General features: G+C 41.7%; 1 protein-coding gene across 1 annotated transcript in view; it reads left to right on the top strand.

The window, feature by feature from the left end:
- The window catches only part of XPR1 (xenotropic and polytropic retrovirus receptor 1), a 123,828-nt gene that overhangs the window by 86,402 nt on the left and 17,349 nt on the right, over positions 1-20,077 (top strand). The window contains exons 5-11 of the mRNA XM_064515645.1: positions 2,432-2,581; positions 2,895-2,978; positions 3,486-3,567; positions 8,189-8,376; positions 8,616-8,795; positions 13,064-13,229; positions 14,985-15,179. Coding sequence (XP_064371715.1) covers positions 2,432-2,581; positions 2,895-2,978; positions 3,486-3,567; positions 8,189-8,376; positions 8,616-8,795; positions 13,064-13,229; positions 14,985-15,179 — 1,045 coding nt within the window. The remainder of the gene's footprint in view (positions 1-2,431; positions 2,582-2,894; positions 2,979-3,485; positions 3,568-8,188; positions 8,377-8,615; positions 8,796-13,063; positions 13,230-14,984; positions 15,180-20,077) is intronic.

Consider the following 20,077-nt stretch of genomic DNA (forward strand, 5'->3'; position numbering starts at 1 on the left):
TGGTCACCAGTGGCATTATATGTGACGAACCACGGCTCCCACAGAATGCCAAAGTCTTGAGTTGGACTACCAAGACAGGAAAATCCATGTGACTCAGACTTCTCAGGCTGTTAGCACTGAAGCAAGAGCAAAAGTTGAATGCACCGTTTCTTAAGGTACACAAACACGTAGATGCCTGTGGGTTGATACTAGCTATGTAGTACTATGTGGGTAATAGAGGAATACTTCTAAAATTAAATAGAAAATGTCATGAGAAGAAGTGAAACTGTAACTTAGCTCCAGGACAGCTGTTATTTTTCTCAACTTACCAGTGATTTAGCTTAATTTAACTTAATTCATTGATAACACAAGTATATAATTCTACATACACACACACATGTGTGCGTGTACACATACACACATACACACACACACACACACAAATCTAATTATAATTTATTTGAAAGATTATGTTTTAGAACATACAAATCTTGAAATTAAATGATATTGTATCCTCATGAGGAAAACAGTGGAGGCTGATTCAGTCTTATTAAACTGCTGTGCAATTGCCTTGCTTTTGCATTTCCTAACTAATACACTTATGTATGAGCAAAGATTTTGAGTCTGTCATTTCATTGTACTTGATCTTGCATAATATTATGTTGTTAGTTGCACAGGATTTTTTTCCAGTTTTAATGGCAAAACAAACCGTTAGTTGATGCCCTTCAATAGATTCAATTAGTATCAGCAGAAATGGAAGTCAGGCTTGGAGAAAACTTCTTGTCAAATAAGTGTTTTGAATAGCAAGAAATACAAAATCTCTGACGTTGTAAGTGATATTTGACCATTCCCATTCATAATTTCTTCCCTGAATGTTCTTTGTTAAAATTATCATTGTAACCAGCAGTGTTTTCACGTACAGTTTGGGGCTGCAGCATTTTTGCAGCCAGAGGAGGAAATGCCGCCGTGGAGGTCGTAGGGTGCCTGGCACAGGAATACACCAGTACCTCCTGAGGCACCTCAGAGTTACTGTGATTGCTCTAATGGCAAATAAAGTGATGTTGGGTCAGGCTACAGAAAATTCTCTGACAAAAATCATCATTTTGTTGCATCTTTTTCATTTCAAATTTATGAAAGAATGATCTGCTCTCCCAGGGGTGGAATGCTGGCTTCTCCAATAGAAAGTAATTAAAGTCTCTTGTCTGCAGTAATGCAGATCATTAATGCATTGGCTTCCTGCTCCCGTCTCCCCGTTCTCCTTTCCCCATCTATATGATGGGGATCTGGTATTAAATCACTCTAAGCATAATTAGATTGAAAATAATTTCAGTGAGTAGTTGGCGCCTTTCCCCAAGGTATTGGATTCTGCTCTTTTCTGTGTTTTTCTTTCCAAGCTATTTTTTAAGCTTTTTTGAAAACAAGAAGTGACTCTTGCCCTGGTCTGCCTGTGCCCCTGCTGTTGGTTGAATGAAATGTTAAGTTTTTTGAGCGGTATTTTCTGTACAGTGAAATGGAGTATTTCAGATGCATCTTATCACAGCAATTGCCTGCCTCATGCAGTGTGGTGAGCTTTTTATGTCTTTCTAACTGCGTATAAACTATTGGGTCAGGGCTCAAATGTGACTTGGAAGTCAGTCATTATTTTTGCCCTTAACACAGTATCATGCGCTTATCTTGCGAGACTAGAGTTGCGTTTTCCTGGTCTGCAGGCCCAGGCTTGTTTTGCTGTCCTCATGTAACATTGTCTGAGGAGCAGAATGCTGTTCTGGGAATGCGCTTGGCCGGATTTGATTTGCAGTGTTTAAAATGTTGAGAATTGGATTTAAAACAAAGATAAAATTTAAAGAAACTAGAAATCAGTGGCCTATTCTTTTCAGAAGGGAGAACACCTCGAAAAGGTTGATCGGTGCCTTACCTCAGTAATGAGTGTGGGAGTTAGGCCAAAACAGTCTTTCTGCAGCTTTGTGATTTTTGTTAAGAGCTCGTTGCAACCATCGGTGATCAAGAGACCAGCTGCCAAATTGCAGGACATGGGACACGTGCAGTAAGGTGTACCCATACAGAAGCAGCATGTCTTGAAGTAACATTAAATGTACAAATTTTAAGTATGTCCAAAGGTTGTTTATCTTCAGTGAAGTGTCATCAGGAATGCTGTCACTTTCTGGATTATGGAGGAAAGAGGCAATGATTTGGCTTTTCTGGGAATATTAGGTTTAATCAGTTCCCTGCAAATAAGTTCTCTCTCTTCTGTGCCCTTGCTCCACTCACTTTTTCTGTGATTTGTAGTAGATTTATGCTACTTCTAAAAAAGTAATAGCACACAAGACCCTCCTGACAATAGATATAATAATAGACATAATAATTTTGGTTTTTCTGGAATGTAACGTTTTAATTTTCTTCTCAACTGATTGGGGTTAAAAACAAGTAACTTTGTTTTTCCCTTTGTCTGTAGAACCTGAACTTTACTGGCTTCCGCAAGATCTTAAAGAAGCATGACAAGATCCTGGATACCTCACGAGGAGCAGACTGGCGGGTGGCCCAGGTGGAAGTGGCACCATTCTACACTTGCAAGAAAATCAATCAGCTTATCTCTGAAACAGAGGTAAAGATGCTAGTCTGTACACTGACTTCTCTTTTAGCTGGGAAGCAATTTATTTTTCATGTTCTATTCTTAGTCTTTTGCCCTATGAACACCTTGTATCCACCACTAAGGCAAGTGTTAATTGATTTTAAAGTGCCACTGACTTATGGCATTACTTGCTTAAATTTATGTGCGTTGTCATCAGCTGGTTACTTTTCACTCTAAAGAGTTAATGCAGCATTAGCTTCTATTGTGTAATAACTCAATGCAGGCAATGTGTAGGAGTATATCATTACAATGAGCTTCTGTGATGTATATTTTTTAATCTCCTTAGGCAGTGGTGACCAACGAGTTAGAAGATGGAGATAGGCAGAAGGCTATGAAACGTTTGCGTGTTCCACCCTTGGGAGCAGCTCAGGTGAGAGATCAAGTTATATAGCTAAGCTGCTGCTTCAGTTTGTCAAGGGGCCAACATAGATTCAGCTTCTGAATGGAGAACTGGAAAATATGTAGGTGTGAGCATGTTCCAGAAGTTGAGAGAGAGAGTATGGTCACATAATTTACTTTAGTTTTGGAAGATATAGAAGTAGCTTACTAGTCCTAATGCATGAAGCTGAAGTAATGAAGGGATGAGATGAATAGTAAAGGGGAATTCATGCTAATAATAACATATGTTTACTGTTGGTGTTGCCCAGAAGACTTTCCAAAAGATGTTGAAATGCCTGAGCTCTGTTCTAACACAGCATCAGGGAAGCCAAGAACACTATGCAGTATTTGTCAGTTTAAAGAAACCTCACTTCAGGAGAAGGGGAGAATACAATCAGGCCAGAATATTGTATCCTTGATTTTCAGTTTATTCTGTAAATTAGTCTGACTTTGATAACATGTTTATCTCCTCTTAATTCTACCATTGCTTTGTTTGCAGCCTGCACCAGCCTGGACTACATTCAGAGTTGGATTGTTCTGCGGCGTATTCATTATACTGACCGTTGTTGTCATACTTTCAGGTAGGTGTGCTCAGCTCGGCCCGGGTGACTCCCACAGCCTGGTATGGCTCTGTTACCGCTTAGTAATGGCCTGAAGCTGAGCTGGATTGGCCAGGATGTTCTGGGTTAGATCAGGCTGAGTCAGATCACACTGGTGTGAATTGTTAGTTCTGCTCAATAATGGGTAGAGGCTCTCATGCTATATACCCAGATACTGATCTTTGAATGTATTGTGGTTTGTGCTCCTGCTTCCCTCCTTACTCATGGTGGGGATATTCTGGAAGTATAACATCCAAGATGAATTTCTGTTTTCTTTCTGTGAGCACACAACCCTATCTCTGTTGAGAGAGGTGCTTGTAGAGCTTAAATTTTGCATAAAACTGGCTCCGTACAAAGAATGAAAGCAGTCGCATAGCTGTGTGGGCACTATGGCATTCAGGAAGTTTTCCTGTAGCAGTTCCTAGGGCATATAGAGGCTTGGTGCCCATTAACTGAGTTAATTGGGTTTACCTTGTTGACAGACTTGTGGCGAGATTGTTTAAAACCTACAGTAAATTATTGCCTACCTTAAGCTTTGGTTTTACTCTGGTTTGCACCTTCTGAGTTACTGGAAACTCCCATTTGTGTAAATACCGTGTTAGTACTCTAGATCCAGAATATCGCAAGCAGCTTTACTAACTGTGTGTGTGGTTTCAGTAGAGTGGTGTAGTTTGCTTAAACAACGCGAAGGAAAAGGCTAACAGTGTATAAATTCTTGCATTAGGGAAAGCCTGTGTTTGATTTAAAAGAATTGTGAATCGGGTATTTCTGTAACTGGATCCAGTCATCCTGTGGGATAGAATTTCTCTGTTGCAGAACATTTTTACAAGAACTTCCCTTCTAGTCTCTCTGTGGTAGAGGCAGAAAGTTGACCCTCTGTGTGAAGGGTCTATTTAATGTGAATAGGTTGTTCTTTATTCATTATTTCTTCTTTTTTTCTGTAACTTACATGTTTGATCTCTGTATGAGATGCAAATGTGATAGAAGCTGGCTGTGTTTGTTTTGTCTCTCAGCATAGAGAGTGAAAAAGTGATGCTGCTGTGAGAATGAATTCATAAACATGATTATGCCTCTAAAGCACATATTAATAAACTAGTATGAATAATAGGTATGTTTATATCAAGAGACATGCTCTTTTATCTGTAAGTTATTCAAATATTGGGTAAAAATTGTACTCTAAAGTTTCTGTTTTTAATTAGATATTACTTTGCTAACCTCTATATCTCTGTGCCAAATTGTTTTTATGATTTGATTGGTGCAGGTAGGATTTTAGTGCTATATGTATAGAAATTGTAATACAACATTAGAACTTAACTTCCATTGGCAAAACACGTCTGTGTTCCCCAACTTTGAAAACAGAACAGCAGCATTTATAGAGATGAGTTCACGGTAACTTGGGGTCCATGAAAGGCTGCAACTTCTACAAGTGGACCCTGGGAGACTAAAGAACACTTATTTTGAGGCCTCACTGGTTTCTACATGAGCTTTACTGTGAGTCGAATTTAATGTGTAACTGAGGCTGAAAGTTCATGGAAGTAGAGGTAAGATTTATTAATCAAAACTCTGTAAGACTTCGTGCAAAATCTCAAGGCTATTTAGACAGTGCTCTGTCTGTCTCTCATCTGGGAAGGGAGCATGGTCACAGAGCTAGCTTTGAGCCCGAAGAACATGTCTGCACAATGGCGTTTACATTAGTGAATGTATTCTCTCTCCGTGATATTAATGAATGAATAGAAGTGTTGTTACTGATTTTGTCATCAGGCACTCAAAATCATAGGGCATTCTTGGGGAAGAGAAGAAAACACTTGGCCTTAATTACGTGAGTAATCATGTTGAAATGTTACGCAATGAGTGTACAGAGATCTATTAAAACATGTTTGAGGCAACGTGAGAGTCTGTGTAGAAGAGAATCACATCGTGATGTTGTTGGACTTGTCACCAGGGAAATCTTCCTCTCCGATCACCTTGTTTAGAGCTCTTGTCTGCTGGAGCCTTTTGGGGTCGGTTACTGGAGGGATGAGTTAATCAAATGTCATGTACCTGCTGACTGTAGGAAATGACTTGATTTACAGTGTTGGATTTAAGTGGAAGCAATATATTAATTGAAAATCTTTTTGCCTCGGGCCTTGAGTACGGATCTCTGAATTGGATGCTGGGTTATATTGGAGTGGTGGTCTTGCCTGGTATCAGCACAGCTTCTCAGGAGGGAAAGTGTGCTAACAAAAGGCCAGAAACACAACATTAAAAAAAATCGTAGGTTCGAGGTGGCATGTAGTTATAAAGCTTTCCCCAGTTTTTCTACTGTTTCACTCAGACTAGATCCCATCATTTACTTGCTTAAGGAGAAATGTCTGTGAACTTAAAAAAGGAGAAGGAAAATGTTTGAATCTTCAGAAGAGTGTCTGAAAGTGGTTTGAAATTGAATCTTAGCTCTGGTCTTCACTGATGTGTCTGTTATCAGACATTTCAATTTTCCATGTGGATCGCTCAAGTTATGCAGAAAATGAGGAAGGAAAAGGAGGCATGATTTTTCACTGCAAAATATGTTACGTGACGCTTTAACTTTCCGTGGCATTTCAGAGTGTTCTCCCCTCCCTGGCTTGTATCAGATGGCCCCTTCAGCCCCCTCCCTGCTTCTCTGAGCTGATACCTTGCTTTAAAGCTGTCTGTGCCCCAGCGGTCCGAGGCCCTGTACGCCTTTATGGGCAAGGCGCCCTTCCCTCCAGCTTTTGGATGCTTGAGCTTCTTCAATCAGATTGTTCAGCTGTAGTGAAGAAAACCACTGTATTAGGAAACACGAGTGAAAAAGGAATCAAATCTAGCCTTTATACTGTGAAAGCTAATCTAGGTAGGTACTTCATGTTTCAGAGGAGAGAATATAGAGAAATGCTCCTAGCATCTATGTTTCAGTAGCTCAGCCCATCAGATATTGTTCAGTATAAGTTTTTTTTTTTTTTTTTTCCCCTCCTGAATCAGCTGTTGCTTGATATGGGAATCATGGTTCTGTATCACCCTGAGAGTACAGAAATAAGATTAGAGGGTATTAGCTATGGAAGACATATGCTGTATATTGCCATATTAAACTATGTTTATGTCGGGATAAACCTTTGTCTATATCTTCTGACTTGACTACTAGGGCACATCTGTTCTGTTCTCTATCTGGTAATTTTTGTGTGTTTCTGATTCAGTATTTTTGGGGCTACTCTGTCCTATTTGGAAGCAACTTCTGTGGCTTTGTAGCCATTTCAGACTACAGTGTGAAATGCTTGCTTTTTCAGTTCCGTTCTTAAGAGAAACTTCTTTCCCCTTCGTCAGGGAATCTGCCACTTCTGTCCAAAACTTGACTCTATTTTGCCTAAATGCAATATTCGCTTTAGATTATAAATCTATAGCAACAGTTCCTGAGTCATTGTTCCTTTCATTATTTTCCTCCATAGTTTCTTGGGGTGTAAAGTACAAATGCTGAACACATGAAACTTTTTACAGGTATTTTTTTCTCTGAAGAAAAGTTTGGAAACAGATGGGCTGTAGTTCAGGCAGGAGGGTGTGTGAGAATAAATTCTCGGTATCAGTTTTGTTAAATTACTTGTTCCTTTCTCCCTTTGGAAAGACGTGGGTGAGAAATGCTCAGTGAAACTGAAATTGATGACTGAAACAATTTTATTTGTCCTTTACTAATAAAACCCATATCAGGCAATCAGGAGGACAGTATTTTGCAAAGTGACTTAGGCTGGACAAAGCTTCTACTTTATAAGGCTGCTCACTGTTTGAAGCTAAGTGAATCTCTTTCCAAAACCTGGAAGACTGAACAAAGGAAGCAACAGGCTTTCCGTATTGCTGCCTTGCGTTGGATGCTTCTGTCTGGGTGCGGTTGGAAAGTCTATCGCTGATCGTTGCTGTCCTACATTACAGTTGTATTGAATTTAGTGATTAGGGGCATCTTAGCATTGTTTTAAATGCTGTAAATTGTACTTTATTGTTTTTTTAGGGGGAGCTGAGATATTTATATCTCCCTCTGCTGGGATTTCTTCTCTGTTAAACCAGAATTTTAAGTGAATACAGTCACATTTCTGCTGGTACTATCCCTTATGCCTGTAGTGTGATACAAGAGACCTATGATGCTGCTAATGATCTGACTACACAAGCTACAGATAGAAATTTCCCCAGAATACTCTCAAATCATTTTAAGGAACTCTGTAGCACCAGTAAATTTAGGTTAAAAGGAATTTGAAGTATCCGATATAACAGGATGAGGAAAAAATAGACTAGGAGGCAAGATGACTCACCTCTTTTCTGTAGGCTTGCCTATCTAGCTTGTCTATTAATTAGAGAGTGGCTAAGATGCTGTTCCTCTTGGTTGACCTGAGGTCAAGTGACAACCTCAAAATTGTAGCAAGCCAAGCCTCTGATAGATTAGGTAAACTGTCTTCCAATTGCTAGAACATGCAGGTGAGTTACAGGTGTGCTCAGTTTTCATGGGACATAGCTGGGTGTCTGAGAACCAGCATAAAAACGTGTAGTTTGATTTGTGACATGGCTTGTGCTATCATAAAGGTCTCTTTTTTTTTTCTTCTCCTTCTTTTTTTTTCCTTCTCTTTGTCAGGTGTGGTTTTTATAGATGGACCAAATGTGTGGCCACTGGTGAGAATCTATCGAGGTGGCTTTCTCCTGATAGAATTCCTCTTTCTCCTGGGTATCAACACGTATGGCTGGAGACAGGCTGGAGTGAATCATGTCCTCATCTTTGAACTCAATCCCCGCAGCAACTTGTCCCATCAGCATCTCTTTGAGGTAAGCAGAGCAGATTGCAGGAGTGGTTAAGCTCTGAGTATCAGGAGGATAAATCCTGTATCATTTCCTGGCAAGGAATTGTAACACAATTACTGCATGCAGAGGAGGAAGTTGCTGAAGTCTGATTCAATTACAGGATTGAACACTGCTCTCCCTTTTGTTATAATGAGAATTCATTGTAAGATTTGGAGTTGTGTAATCGCAAGATATCTAACTGTATTTCTTCTGTCTTTCTGTAGATTGCTGGATTCCTTGGGGTTTTGTGGTGCCTGAGCCTGCTGGCATGTATATATGGTAAATTCACCTACATCCCTATGCAGGTGAATCCACTCATCCTGTATGGCTTCATGTTGCTTTTTCTCATCAACCCTACCAAAACCTTATACTACAAGTCCCGTTTTTGGCTGCTCAAACTATTGGTAAGTCTCAAACCTGATCTGTGGGGGGAAAAAAAAAAGTGAGAGAAAAATGGATGCAACTGGGCTGTAATGGTTTGCATGTATAAGACTCACTGATTTTCAGACTAGAGGGATGCCATACCATTGTACACGTGTATTCATAGATTAGACATGATAAGATATTGACTGCAAATGTCTGTTGAGCATGGGGTTACAAAAGCAACTTCTGCTTGTCTGTACCAGTCTGTCATTATCTTCAGATTGCAGGCAGTTACTTGTTAATCTTAGTATATACAGCTGCATGCATACTTTTGCCTGTATAGAAACACTAATATATCTTTGCTTGTTTGTCCGTTAACATGTTAAAACAGTTTGGTTAGAGTTACGGTGCTCTAAGGAAAGCTGCGTTGGTGTTCCCCAGCCCAAACTGGGAGGGTGCCAACATTGAGAGTGTTCCTTCATGGAGAGGGAACCCTTGCAAAGGGTATAAAGTTATGCTCATAGTTTTTTCTGCAAATCCTTTTTGGTCTTAAGCAGAAACATTTATTTAGCCCCAGCTCCCATTTCCTTGCTAAGAAAAATCTGATAAAGTGAATGTAAATATGCATGCTAATTCAGTGTTCCAGTTATAGGTGGGAACTTCAAAAGAGCAGCTTTCAAATTCCTTGAATGGCTCATCAGTTTCTTCCAAAATGACTGTTTCACATTTTCAGCCCCACTCTGTGTGCCCTTTTGAATTAGCTTTAATCAAATTGGTTCCCGTGATACCTTATTCTTGCTGGAACTGCTCTGAGGGCATTTGGGGGGTAGGGAGAGTGCTTGGCTGGCTGACATTATTCATGGAATCACAATTTAATACCAATTAAAACAATTAACTTTATCTGGAACATTACAAAGATGAAGAGTAGAATCATACTTCAAGCGTGTGTGTGCAGGTATACACACAGGCATTTAACCTCTGTGCACTTACCTCTGTTGTTTGATTTGCTATGTTACTACTATTTAGTTTTCCATTTCTTTTTCCCTTCCAGCATTGAGCCATCTCTCACAGACTTACCTTTAGTCCCTAGCCTCATTAGTGTTATTGCTGTCCTGTGGTGCTAGGGGAAGTACTGGAAACAGTCTAATAGTGTGAGCCCTATCTGTGCTAATTTTCCTTAATGTCTTAGCAGGATAAGGTTCTCGGTCTTCACGGAGCTCTTTGTAGCCCTGGCTAGACAGTTTCCAGTACCTGCTCTATCTCAGCTGCCTTCAGACTACGCTGCACTCTGCGATACGGACGTATCTTCAGGCATGCAGAGGCCAAGGCATCCCAAGGTCTCCTGGGGAGAAAAGCCTCATCAAAATGCTTAATGGTGGAAAATGACACAGTACTCTTGGCTGTGTGTTATGCGGGGGCGGGAGGACGGAAAGAGGCCGAATGCACAACGTGAAGAGTAGCTGTTAGGCTTTTCTAATTTTTATTTTATGTAATTGGCTGGCTGGGTATATTTTGTTTCTTACTGCAGTTACCAGCAGTTACTTGGGTGAAAGAAGTTTAAAGAGTGCACTTCTTAGAACTGTACTGCTCACACAAGTTTCGGTTTTGGTGAGCGTTTTCTCTTCCATGCTTGCTATGTTTATTTTCCTAAGCTTACTGTGCTGGCCAAAATGAAGCCTGGCATTACCAGGTGTAGCTGAGTGGCACTTCAGTTTTGCTAAAACCAGTTCAGGAGTATACTTCAGTGTTCTGTAGTGTTTCCTGGTGGAGCTCGGAGGCATACTGCATCCACCCTTGTTCATCAGCAACTGCTTTTTGGTTGTCATAGATAGAATCTGTTTTAATCCCTGACACGTTACCGGGTAGCTCTCAACTCTTTCACTCGTAGGAAGAATAATTTTTTAATCTGGTGTTTAATTCCCACCTTTCTTCTTTCTTGCCTATATGGCATCCTGCTTACGTATGCTTGTCTATTGACAAATGAACCGAGCTGAGCATGCTCTGCACCTTTGCTGCCAAATGAGAACCATCCTGAATATGTAGCTGGGGGACACGGCCAGCCGAAGGAATCAGATCGCAGTGTGAAGGATGAACTAGCACGTACACACCAATACCTTCTGCAGGGTGCTAAAATGGTGAAACAAGTGCAGGGAGCGTATCCATGTGTGAGGTGAAAATGTAGGAAGTGTTTAGCTCTAGCTCTAATTGCTGAAAGTGCAGTAATCAGCACCTGAAAGTCTGTACGTGGATCGTGGAACCGTTTAAATGTAATTGCAGCCAGTTACTTGAAACTTAAGTTCAGCTCTAGCTCTTGGTATTTTTGCAGCCTGTCTTTACTGAAGAATATTGCAGACGCTTCTCAGCTGGGAAGACAGATTAGCTTGAGGTACCTGCCAGTGGACCATGCCCTTCATTGCCAGCACTCTCATATAACCACACTGCAAGTTGTGACCCCTTTTTTTTTTTCCCCCTCCTCTCTCTTGGTTTTTTTTTTTTTTTTTTTTGTTTTGTTTTTTTTTTTTTTTTTTTTTTGCCAGCCACATAAGCATTTGTGGAGTTCAGGTGAACCAGCTGGGTATCCAGTGTGCATTTTGTGCTTTTTCATGCCCCTCTGAATGGGATGCACGTTAACACACCGGGGCATTAAGACTCCGCAAATGCCAGTCTTCTGTGGCTTACGTAGTGTGCCAGGCCCAGCTTCCATCCCAATGGATGCGGCTCGGAGGAGCTGGCAAGCAGAACGTGTCTGAGGCCGCACGCAGCAGCACAGAATCAGAAACCACAGTGTGACCAGTGGGGTTAGGAGGGTTCAGATGGCAGCTCAGTTTGTTGAGGAGTTGACTGGGATGCGTACATAACCCAGCTAAGACACTGGTACCTGCTGATTCCTTGTCTGCTGTAGCCTTTAGGTGGAAAGCTTCTACTCTCTTAAACTTCTATGCTGTCATGTGCTGACAGTGTCCAAGTGTCTCTCTGTAAATTAAATAACAAGATGGATTTCATTACTGATTTCCTCTTTTTCAGGAAGATCTATCTGTAAAGCTGTGTTTTTGCAATTTGTTTTTATTTTGGTTGATTTTTGCTTCAGAAACGTGTCCAGAATTAAATGGATAGAAGATAGTATCAGGGAGTGTTGATTAGATGGGGGAAGGAGCTCTGTGGAAAGGAAGGCTTTGTTGTGGGTTCTCTGAGCTCTCCAGGAGCTGTTCCATAACAGGAACCCTTTGACTAAGAACAGATGTTCCTAATGTTCGTACGTGATACTGTTTGAGTTTTTGTAATAGGTGTTGTCCTGAGGAGCATAGTGCTCTCTGTTTCAAGATCCATATCTGCTGTTTAATGTCACTATGTCTGGATCCTTTATTTGATTTTGAAATTTAGGACCAGAGCCTTAAACTGGCATTGTAAGCTGGATGGGAACATGGCAGTCCTTTCACTGGTTTCTGTAACTATATGCCTTTTAGGTTAATGAGAAGAGCAGTATAAAAGATCAATGCTGGCCTGCACTTTCATTAATATAAAGGTTCATAAATCTCCGACCTACAGGACAATGCTGGTGCTGTCTCTTTGAGAAATTGGCCGTTAGTAACTATAACTAACTGGGTAGAGAGAGTTGTAATCAAAGGTAATGGACCATGATAAGTGTCTGGTTTGAAAGTAGCATAACTGCTGTTAAGCCTGAAAGGGAAAGTGGCCTGGGATTGGGAGGGAGTCTAACTGCCGCTTAATAGGATTTGCTTTGCTCTTTAATGCTTTCTATGCTAGAGGGTTTGGGGGATCCATCAGTAAAGGTATTCACTCCTACAACTTCTAATAGCAAAGAACAGCTAAGATGTCAAGTAAACTGAGCCATGCACAGATTAATGGTCAAGTTGCGCGCCTGTAATCTAACTGACGTTAAGCGTGAGGCACAAGGTAAGCGTGGCAGATGTCGATAGGTGTGACACAAATGCCCGGAGGAAAGCGCTGAGCAGCGTGAGGGGGAGCGGGCGAAGCGGAGCTGTGTGGAAAGAAGCCTTACCTGGAGACTGTGAGTTTCTGGGCAAGGGTGTTGTCGGAGGAGACCGGCTCTGCAGCCAGTAAGGAAAGGGTGACTAGTTGGTGCAGGAGGAGGATTAGATGTCTGAAAGAGGGAATTTTATTTACATTTAAAGTGGGGAGACGGTTATCTCTTGGCAGTTGGAACAAAAGGTCAGCAACAAATCTTCAGGCGTTTCTGTTATTTCCGTAGTTGTTCAGTGCTGTGATCTGCCACTGCAGTTAATGTCTTTGCTAGTGTGTCACGTAACTCCTCCTTTTTCCCTGGCAGTTTCGGGTGTTCACGGCTCCCTTCCACAAGGTGGGCTTCGCGGATTTCTGGCTGGCTGATCAGCTCAACAGCCTGGCTGTGATCCTCATGGATCTGGAGTACATGATCTGTTTCTACAGCTTCGAGCTTCAGTGGGAGAACAATGCTGGACTTCTGGCAAACACAGGTAGAGTAATGCTGGCCATCCATACGAGTGCTGTTCAAATGACCTAGAAAACACTGAGCAAGACAATCTCATAGGCGTCTGTCCCTTTTGAAGAGGCCTACCAATTACATAGGAAACTAAATTAGCATTTCTCGTAAACATAGCATTAGAGATAGTCTCCCATTTCTTACTTCCATCTGGAGAAGTGGAATTTCACATCAGTGTTCATTTCCTAATCCAGTCATTTGGCATGACTTGTATATTCATCAAAGAATTTAGCCACAGCACTTCTTGATTGGAAAGAGAAAGCAATTTTCCTGGCATCGCTGTTTTATTTCATAGTAGTCTAACCATGTATTTGCTTTTAGCCTGTTATTGTTGCTTAGCATGGAAATGATAAAAGGAGTTGCCTGAGCTTGTTTACCATGATTTTATCCGTGCTGTAATCTGCTGCTTACAGGGTCTGTCACAGTGCCCTTAAGCAAGAGGAGATGGAGGAACTTCCTCAGAGCTTGTTAGTGCCACCCCTTACTCCATTAGAGCTGATGCTGAGGCACAAGGATTGTGCGTGCTCTGCCTCTCCGCTTCTAGCTAGAAAAGCCGGAGATGGCATATGAATTTTGACTTTGGTCTTCCCAGTGGCAAAATAGTACTGTCTCTCACTGCATCAGGCAACGTTCTTTCCATTCTGGGCAGTGACTGCTGGCAAATCGTGTTGTCTGATGGGTTCATGATGCTTGCCTATTGAAGCAAACTTCAAACTCTCTCAGCATCAATCACTTTGTTCCTCCAGTCTGTCTGATCTCTATCTTCTCTCAGAGCCAGTGTTGGAATTAGCTGAACATTTATTTATTTTAAAAAATGTTATACAGCAACTGGGTAATTACTACTTGTCCTCTTCCAATCCAAACATTGGAATGATAACACAGTGCCCTGGAGTATATATTGGCTTATGAATCTGTCTCCCTGAGGCTGAATGACAAACAAGTATTTGCTTATCAGTGGGTTGTTTATGTGAGGTGTGCTTAGCAAGGCAGAGTAAGAACATGGCATGTTTGGGGGTTCCAGGCGAAGTCTGGGTTTTCCTGATCGCTCCGTAATAAAATAGGGGCTTTCCAGTGTCATGTCTCTGTGACATAATGTTGTGTTTGTCTAGTTTCCCATGACCCCAGTTGTTAAAGTCAGGGCTATGTCCTCTCTTTCTTAAAAGAGCATTCTGAAATCTATTTTTTTTATTATTGTTATTACAATATGCAAGAAAAATTAGAATCGGGTCAAGGACATCGTAGACAAAGTACCCTTTTGAGCTTTCCTGTGGAGTTTGGGAATGCTTTCTCATTTATACACAAAGCTTCGGTATAGAGGGCCTTTTGTAATTCCATCCTTAATTTGATTATTCACAGTACTGCCAAAAGCACAAAGCAAATTAGAAATAGATTATTTCTAATCTTCTCTTGTGTTAATTGCTCTGGCAACAGTGAAAGAGTTAGAAGGTGATCTGTCTGGATGTGTTATTGATGTCATGCCATCTACATACCTAGGAGTAAAGGGGTGGAGTAAAGGGGTTCAGAATACTGCTACTTCACTGAATCGCCTGGTGATGAGCTGCTCGCTGTTGTGAGTGCATGTATGCATACTACCCGTATGTGTGTAAGTGCAAGATGCTGGGAATTGCATTCTTAAGTAAAATGATGAGATTGCTCATACAGAAAGGAAGAGGATAGAAGTTCTTAAACTTACTGTCTCTGTGTCTCCTGAAATGTCTCTTTCTTCCAGATAATCAGATTTGTAACAGCTACTCCTACGGAGTGAGAGCAGTTGTCCAGTGCATCCCTGCTTGGTTGCGATTCATCCAGTGCCTGCGTCGTTATCGTGATAGCAAACGGGCCTTTCCTCATCTGGTTAATGCTGGAAAATATTCCACCACCTTCTTCATGGTGACATTTGCAGCCCTCTACAGCACTCACGAAGGTATTGGTTATTTTGGAAAATCCCTTCCTTGTCAGCCCATGTTCCCCAGACTTATTTTTCAGGGCACCGTCTGAAAGAATGGGACTGCTGCTGGACCACCTCAGTCATTTTCTCACCAAGTTAGAGCGAGAGCAATATGCGAAAGCAGTATTTGTTCTTTGTGTTTAAATCACTGTACTTCAGCTTTGAGTCATTTTTCCATTGGAACGGATGAGACTGTGTGGGGAATGGGCTGCATTCATTGGTGCACATCTGTCCATATGCAGCTTCAGTGAAGCCAACGTATCTCACCGGTTTTTCTTTTTAATAGAACTTCTCGGGCTAAGTCGTGGGATTTGCTTCTTACACAGGAGAGAAGCTCAAAATCTGATTTCCCATTCAAATGTGAACTTTTGTCCATTGGTATCTGTGAAACATTTTAGTGGAAAACCAAAGGCCTGCCTAGCTTGCGAGACGTATTTCAAGATTTTCCTTTAGATATTTTTGGCTTACTCAGTGTGCTTATAACTGCGCTTCAGGAACATCAGGAAGGATTTTCAGGTTTCTCTCTCAAAAGGAGAGGACTGAAATTCCTGTCAGTTTTTGCCGTGAATGGAGGTTGAGTGGGAGATGTGTAAGGAAGGGGAGAATGTAGGCAATACTTCTCCCTTGGCATTTGTGAAAAGCTACTCTGAATCATCTGAATAAAGGTGATCCATCATTTCTGAACAGAGGGAGATGTGCACAGTGCTGGGAAAAAGCCCCCTCTGGATTTTCCTATGTATTTTTATCCATGTTTTTTCTGCAGCTGGTAGGGAATTGTTTCCAACCCATTTAACTGCAGATTGAGCTCTGATCCCTCAAGTTCCCCATCTCCGTGGAAACGACAATTACTTGATTCTGCTCTTGTTCTGAAGGAAAAAGCTTTTAGTTTCTGCACTTCAGGCAGTCACCCTGCCTTTCATTGTTCTTAACTCCTAAAAGCAGTATTCTTTCCGTTGAAAATATCTGCCTTCTATATCTCCAGGAATTAACAGCTGCACACGCTCATCAGCAATTACTTACCCTGAAATATGATTGTGGCAAGACAGGGTATAGTGTCCAAGGCATGCATCTAGTTAATGTACTTTTTTCTTTTGAGAGATGGAATGGTTATTAGAAACCTTCCTGTGGCCAAGAAGTGGCAGTTTTGAAGTAGCCAGGCCTGAAATAATACAGATAATGTTTGTCAAGCCTTGCATTTTAATAGCACAGAAATAGCACGTAAGCGCAGTGGTGCAAGCTGTCTGAAGGCTGGAAGTCAGGTGCTCTGCATCCGGATGCACACACAAAGCTGGTGGGGGAACACTCAGTGGCAGATGTTGTCGTGGCCCAGCGCCTGCCCCTTCTGTGCGCCTACCTCCTGCCGTGGTATCCGTGGAGCTTGTTCCCATTTTGTTTGTTCAGTGACGTTGTGCAGCTCTTCGGTTCCAGCCCTGCAGTCCAGTTAGTCACAGCTGCTAAACTGCAAGAAGACACAAATGCAGGTTGCTTGGTTGTAGTCAGTGCTTGCATGATTTTTATGTGCAGTGCCTGCTTTTAGGACGTTGACTAAGGTTTCTTGCTCCCATGAGGGCATTCCAAAACAGCCTATTGTGGAAAGGTTGCAGCTAGGTTTGAGATGAAGATGGAAATCAGCGTTTGTCAAAATGTCCTGTTTAAAAATTTGACCTCTTCCTAGTCCCCTTGAAGTCTGCATCTATGCCAGTATTGCCGACTCTTGTTCTCATTGCTGCCGTACATAACTGTTGCCTGCTCTTCAGATGTGGCATTGAGTGGGTTGTAATGAGGTGTTTATGAGCCAGGCACAGGGCTTGTTCCAATTGCTGAGACACTTGTGAGTCCTAGCTTTCATGTGTCCAGCTTTGTCAGCAGGAGTCAACAGCACATAGTTGTTGGTATCATAAAAAAAATGAAAGCTTCGTGGCCTTCATAAATTGTGTGTTTGTACAGATATTGTAAATGCCACTGTACATAGATTTGTAGAGATTTTTAGAGGGCTTCCTAAAAACCTCGCCATGTCTTGACAGCTCTGCAAGCCTATTCCCATCCTGGCATGAATGCATTTTGTAATATGCCGTCTCTGTTAAAACTCCAACATTATCGATGTGCTTTGCATAGACTTCCAGTTCCTTTTGGATTTGGAATAAGATGGTCTATTATCAAGTTGTTAGGATGTCAGTGCTGGAAGCAGATGCCCTGCTTCCCCACACTTTCTCCATGTCTGGATAAGTATAGTAGAGACAGACACTGACCTGGGATATGCCCAAAACTTCTGCTTGGGGCTAGTTTGCCACTAAGAATGAAAGCTTTGCCAAAAATGAGTGTTAAATTGGTGGAGATCCTTGTACTTAGACCTGTTCCAAACTGCAGTAAGTAACAAACTGGTAAATCGCTGTAGTAACTAGCATTTTATTCAATCAGTCTTTCATTCCTCTGCATGCAGGTCTGTGAGTTGCAACTCTGGAATGACAGCTTTCAGCTGCCAGGGCAAAAGGGTAATTTGTGGCCTTTTCTTGGGAGGTCAGGTAATGTGCACTGGCACCTGCTCTCAACTTGTGAGTTCTGGGGAAATCACAGCCCCCAGAATAGGGTTGTCTTTCCCCACTGATTTAGTACCTTGAATAATTTGTAGCTGCTTTTTAGATTTGGGCCTGTGTCTGCCAACTGTGTGAAGATGGACTATGTGGTTAGGAGGGTTTGTCAGTGCTGAAAGCTGCTAATTCATACAGAGTGCACTTACAGCGTGTTTGTGCTATATTTTCATATACTTCTTGGAAAACAACTTGCACTAAACAAATGTACGGGTGTCACCTCATTATGTATAAGGCAGATATGCTGTTTCGATTCATGTATGGTGCTACCCTCTTCAAAACCTGCTGCAGTTAAGGATCCCCCCAGGTACTACATTATACTGCGGGCTCTTGATTAGTATCTCGATTTCCCCAGTATATCACTGTTTAGTAATTCCTATTGTTTGGGCAATGCAGAGTTCTGATCGCTTCTTCTCTTAGGCCATTTCCTTACTTGTCTGTCTTTTGATTTAGATGCAAAAATGCAGTTTTCTCTGTGCTTATTGCAGTTTTGGTGTTCAACCCTTAAAATATCAAAGCAAAGTCTGTTAGGTTTTCTCCTCTGAACTGGGACTCTTGGTGTCCTGGAATTGCACTTTTTTAGAGTTAATTCCAAGCTGTCATCTCTTGAATTAGTGTAAGAGAGAGTAGCCACCCCATAAAATAAGACTCGAGCAGACCATGGTTGCATGGATAAGCGCTAACTCAAGCTGTATGCTACACTACTAGCACAAAAACACAACCACATTTTGGGAAAGACAGCAGTATCCAAAGGGCAACTGTTGCTAAGATCCCAGAGGAAGAATTTTAAGCATTTTTATATCACTCAAAGGAATGGGAAGCAAAGGCCATGTTCTGTAAATATAGTCCTACAGGATATGTTTACACAGACAAATGAGGCATATCTGTAACTCGGAGCTACCTAGCAACCGGAGCGTGTGCTGCGGGCCCCCGCCTGCTCACAGCACGACTTAGCGCAAGCTTGTGCCCCCGGGTCTTTCTACTGTTGCTTTGCACTAAGTAGTCAGTGCTGTCATTAACTTCCCTGAGGGTGCTGAGTGCTCTTGCCCAGAGCTGGCCAACTGAATGTTATATTGGCCTATTTACGGAAAACTTAAGTGGTGCTGAGGAAACAAATGATTAAGTCCTAGTTTTCAGTAGAAAATTTACCAGAAGAGCAGAATTTGACACCTGATTGTTTTTTTGTGGTGCTTTTACTCTGCCGGAAGCAGATACAGTTTTCTTGACAGATGCATCAACAATGTTGCTGGTATAGCTGTTCTTGCTGCAGTCCTGTTTAGAGCAGTATTCCTCAAGAATTCCCTCTTGTATAAAGTGCATTGACATTAATGGGAGATGCTGGCATAGCTAGAAGAGCCAGCCTGGGTTTGGTTCATCCCTTGGATACGTTTCAGTCTTTGTAGGATTCAATGGTCATATTTAACCTTAGGTATTCAGCTCTCATTGTAACACACTGAGAAACAGTGCAACTAGAGGTACGCAGTTGGAAAAAAAAAAGTTTGCTGTACTTCTTTGAGAGTGCTGGTTGCTTCTCAAGTGTTGTGTGTGATTTGTGCTGTAACTTTGTTCTCTGTAATATGAGACACCTTTCGCTTTTTTCTGCTGTTATTTCTGTCTTACCTTCATGCCTTTTTGTTCCCACGGTGTCATCTGACGTGTGTGGCTCACATAGCTTGTAGATTTGGCTTCTGTGCTTGAATAACTAAGCTTCTTGAGTCATTGGTAGTCTTCTGTTGTTTTTGTGTTTCAAGTGATTTGCTGCCTCGGTGTGAGCATTTCTGTGTCTCCCTTGATTTTTCAGGAACATGTTACTGAGCTTAAAAACAAGTACTAGGTTAAAATTGGCTATGTGGGATTTTATCCTTTAACCAAAGGAAAGGGTGAAAGGTGTAGTGGTTTATGCTAAATTTTCATTTTCATTTACGTACCTTATTCAATGAAATCATTGTGGTCTGGGTGGTGTCCAGCTTTTTATTAACGTCTGAGTTCTACCAGAGTTAATCTTGGAGACTGGCTTGGAGATACGAGCAAGTGTCTCTCCTTCTGTACTACTCCCATGCCCTTTCCAGATGCGCTGAATGCTGGTTGTCACCAGCTTGGAAACCCAGTGGAGAGCCCTAGATCTGGCTAAGGCGATAGAGCTGCCATGTACTTTCTCATTAAACAGTGCAGGAAATTGACAGTAATTAAAAATATAGACGTTGACTAAATAGCGTGTCTCTGAAGAGCATGCTGCTTCTGTCGGTGTTCCTCCCATCGCTGCAGAAACCGGCTTCGCGGATTCTC

This window comes from Dromaius novaehollandiae, chromosome 8 (genome assembly GCF_036370855.1).
Source record: "Dromaius novaehollandiae isolate bDroNov1 chromosome 8, bDroNov1.hap1, whole genome shotgun sequence".
Lineage (NCBI taxonomy): Eukaryota > Metazoa > Chordata > Aves > Casuariiformes > Dromaiidae > Dromaius > Dromaius novaehollandiae.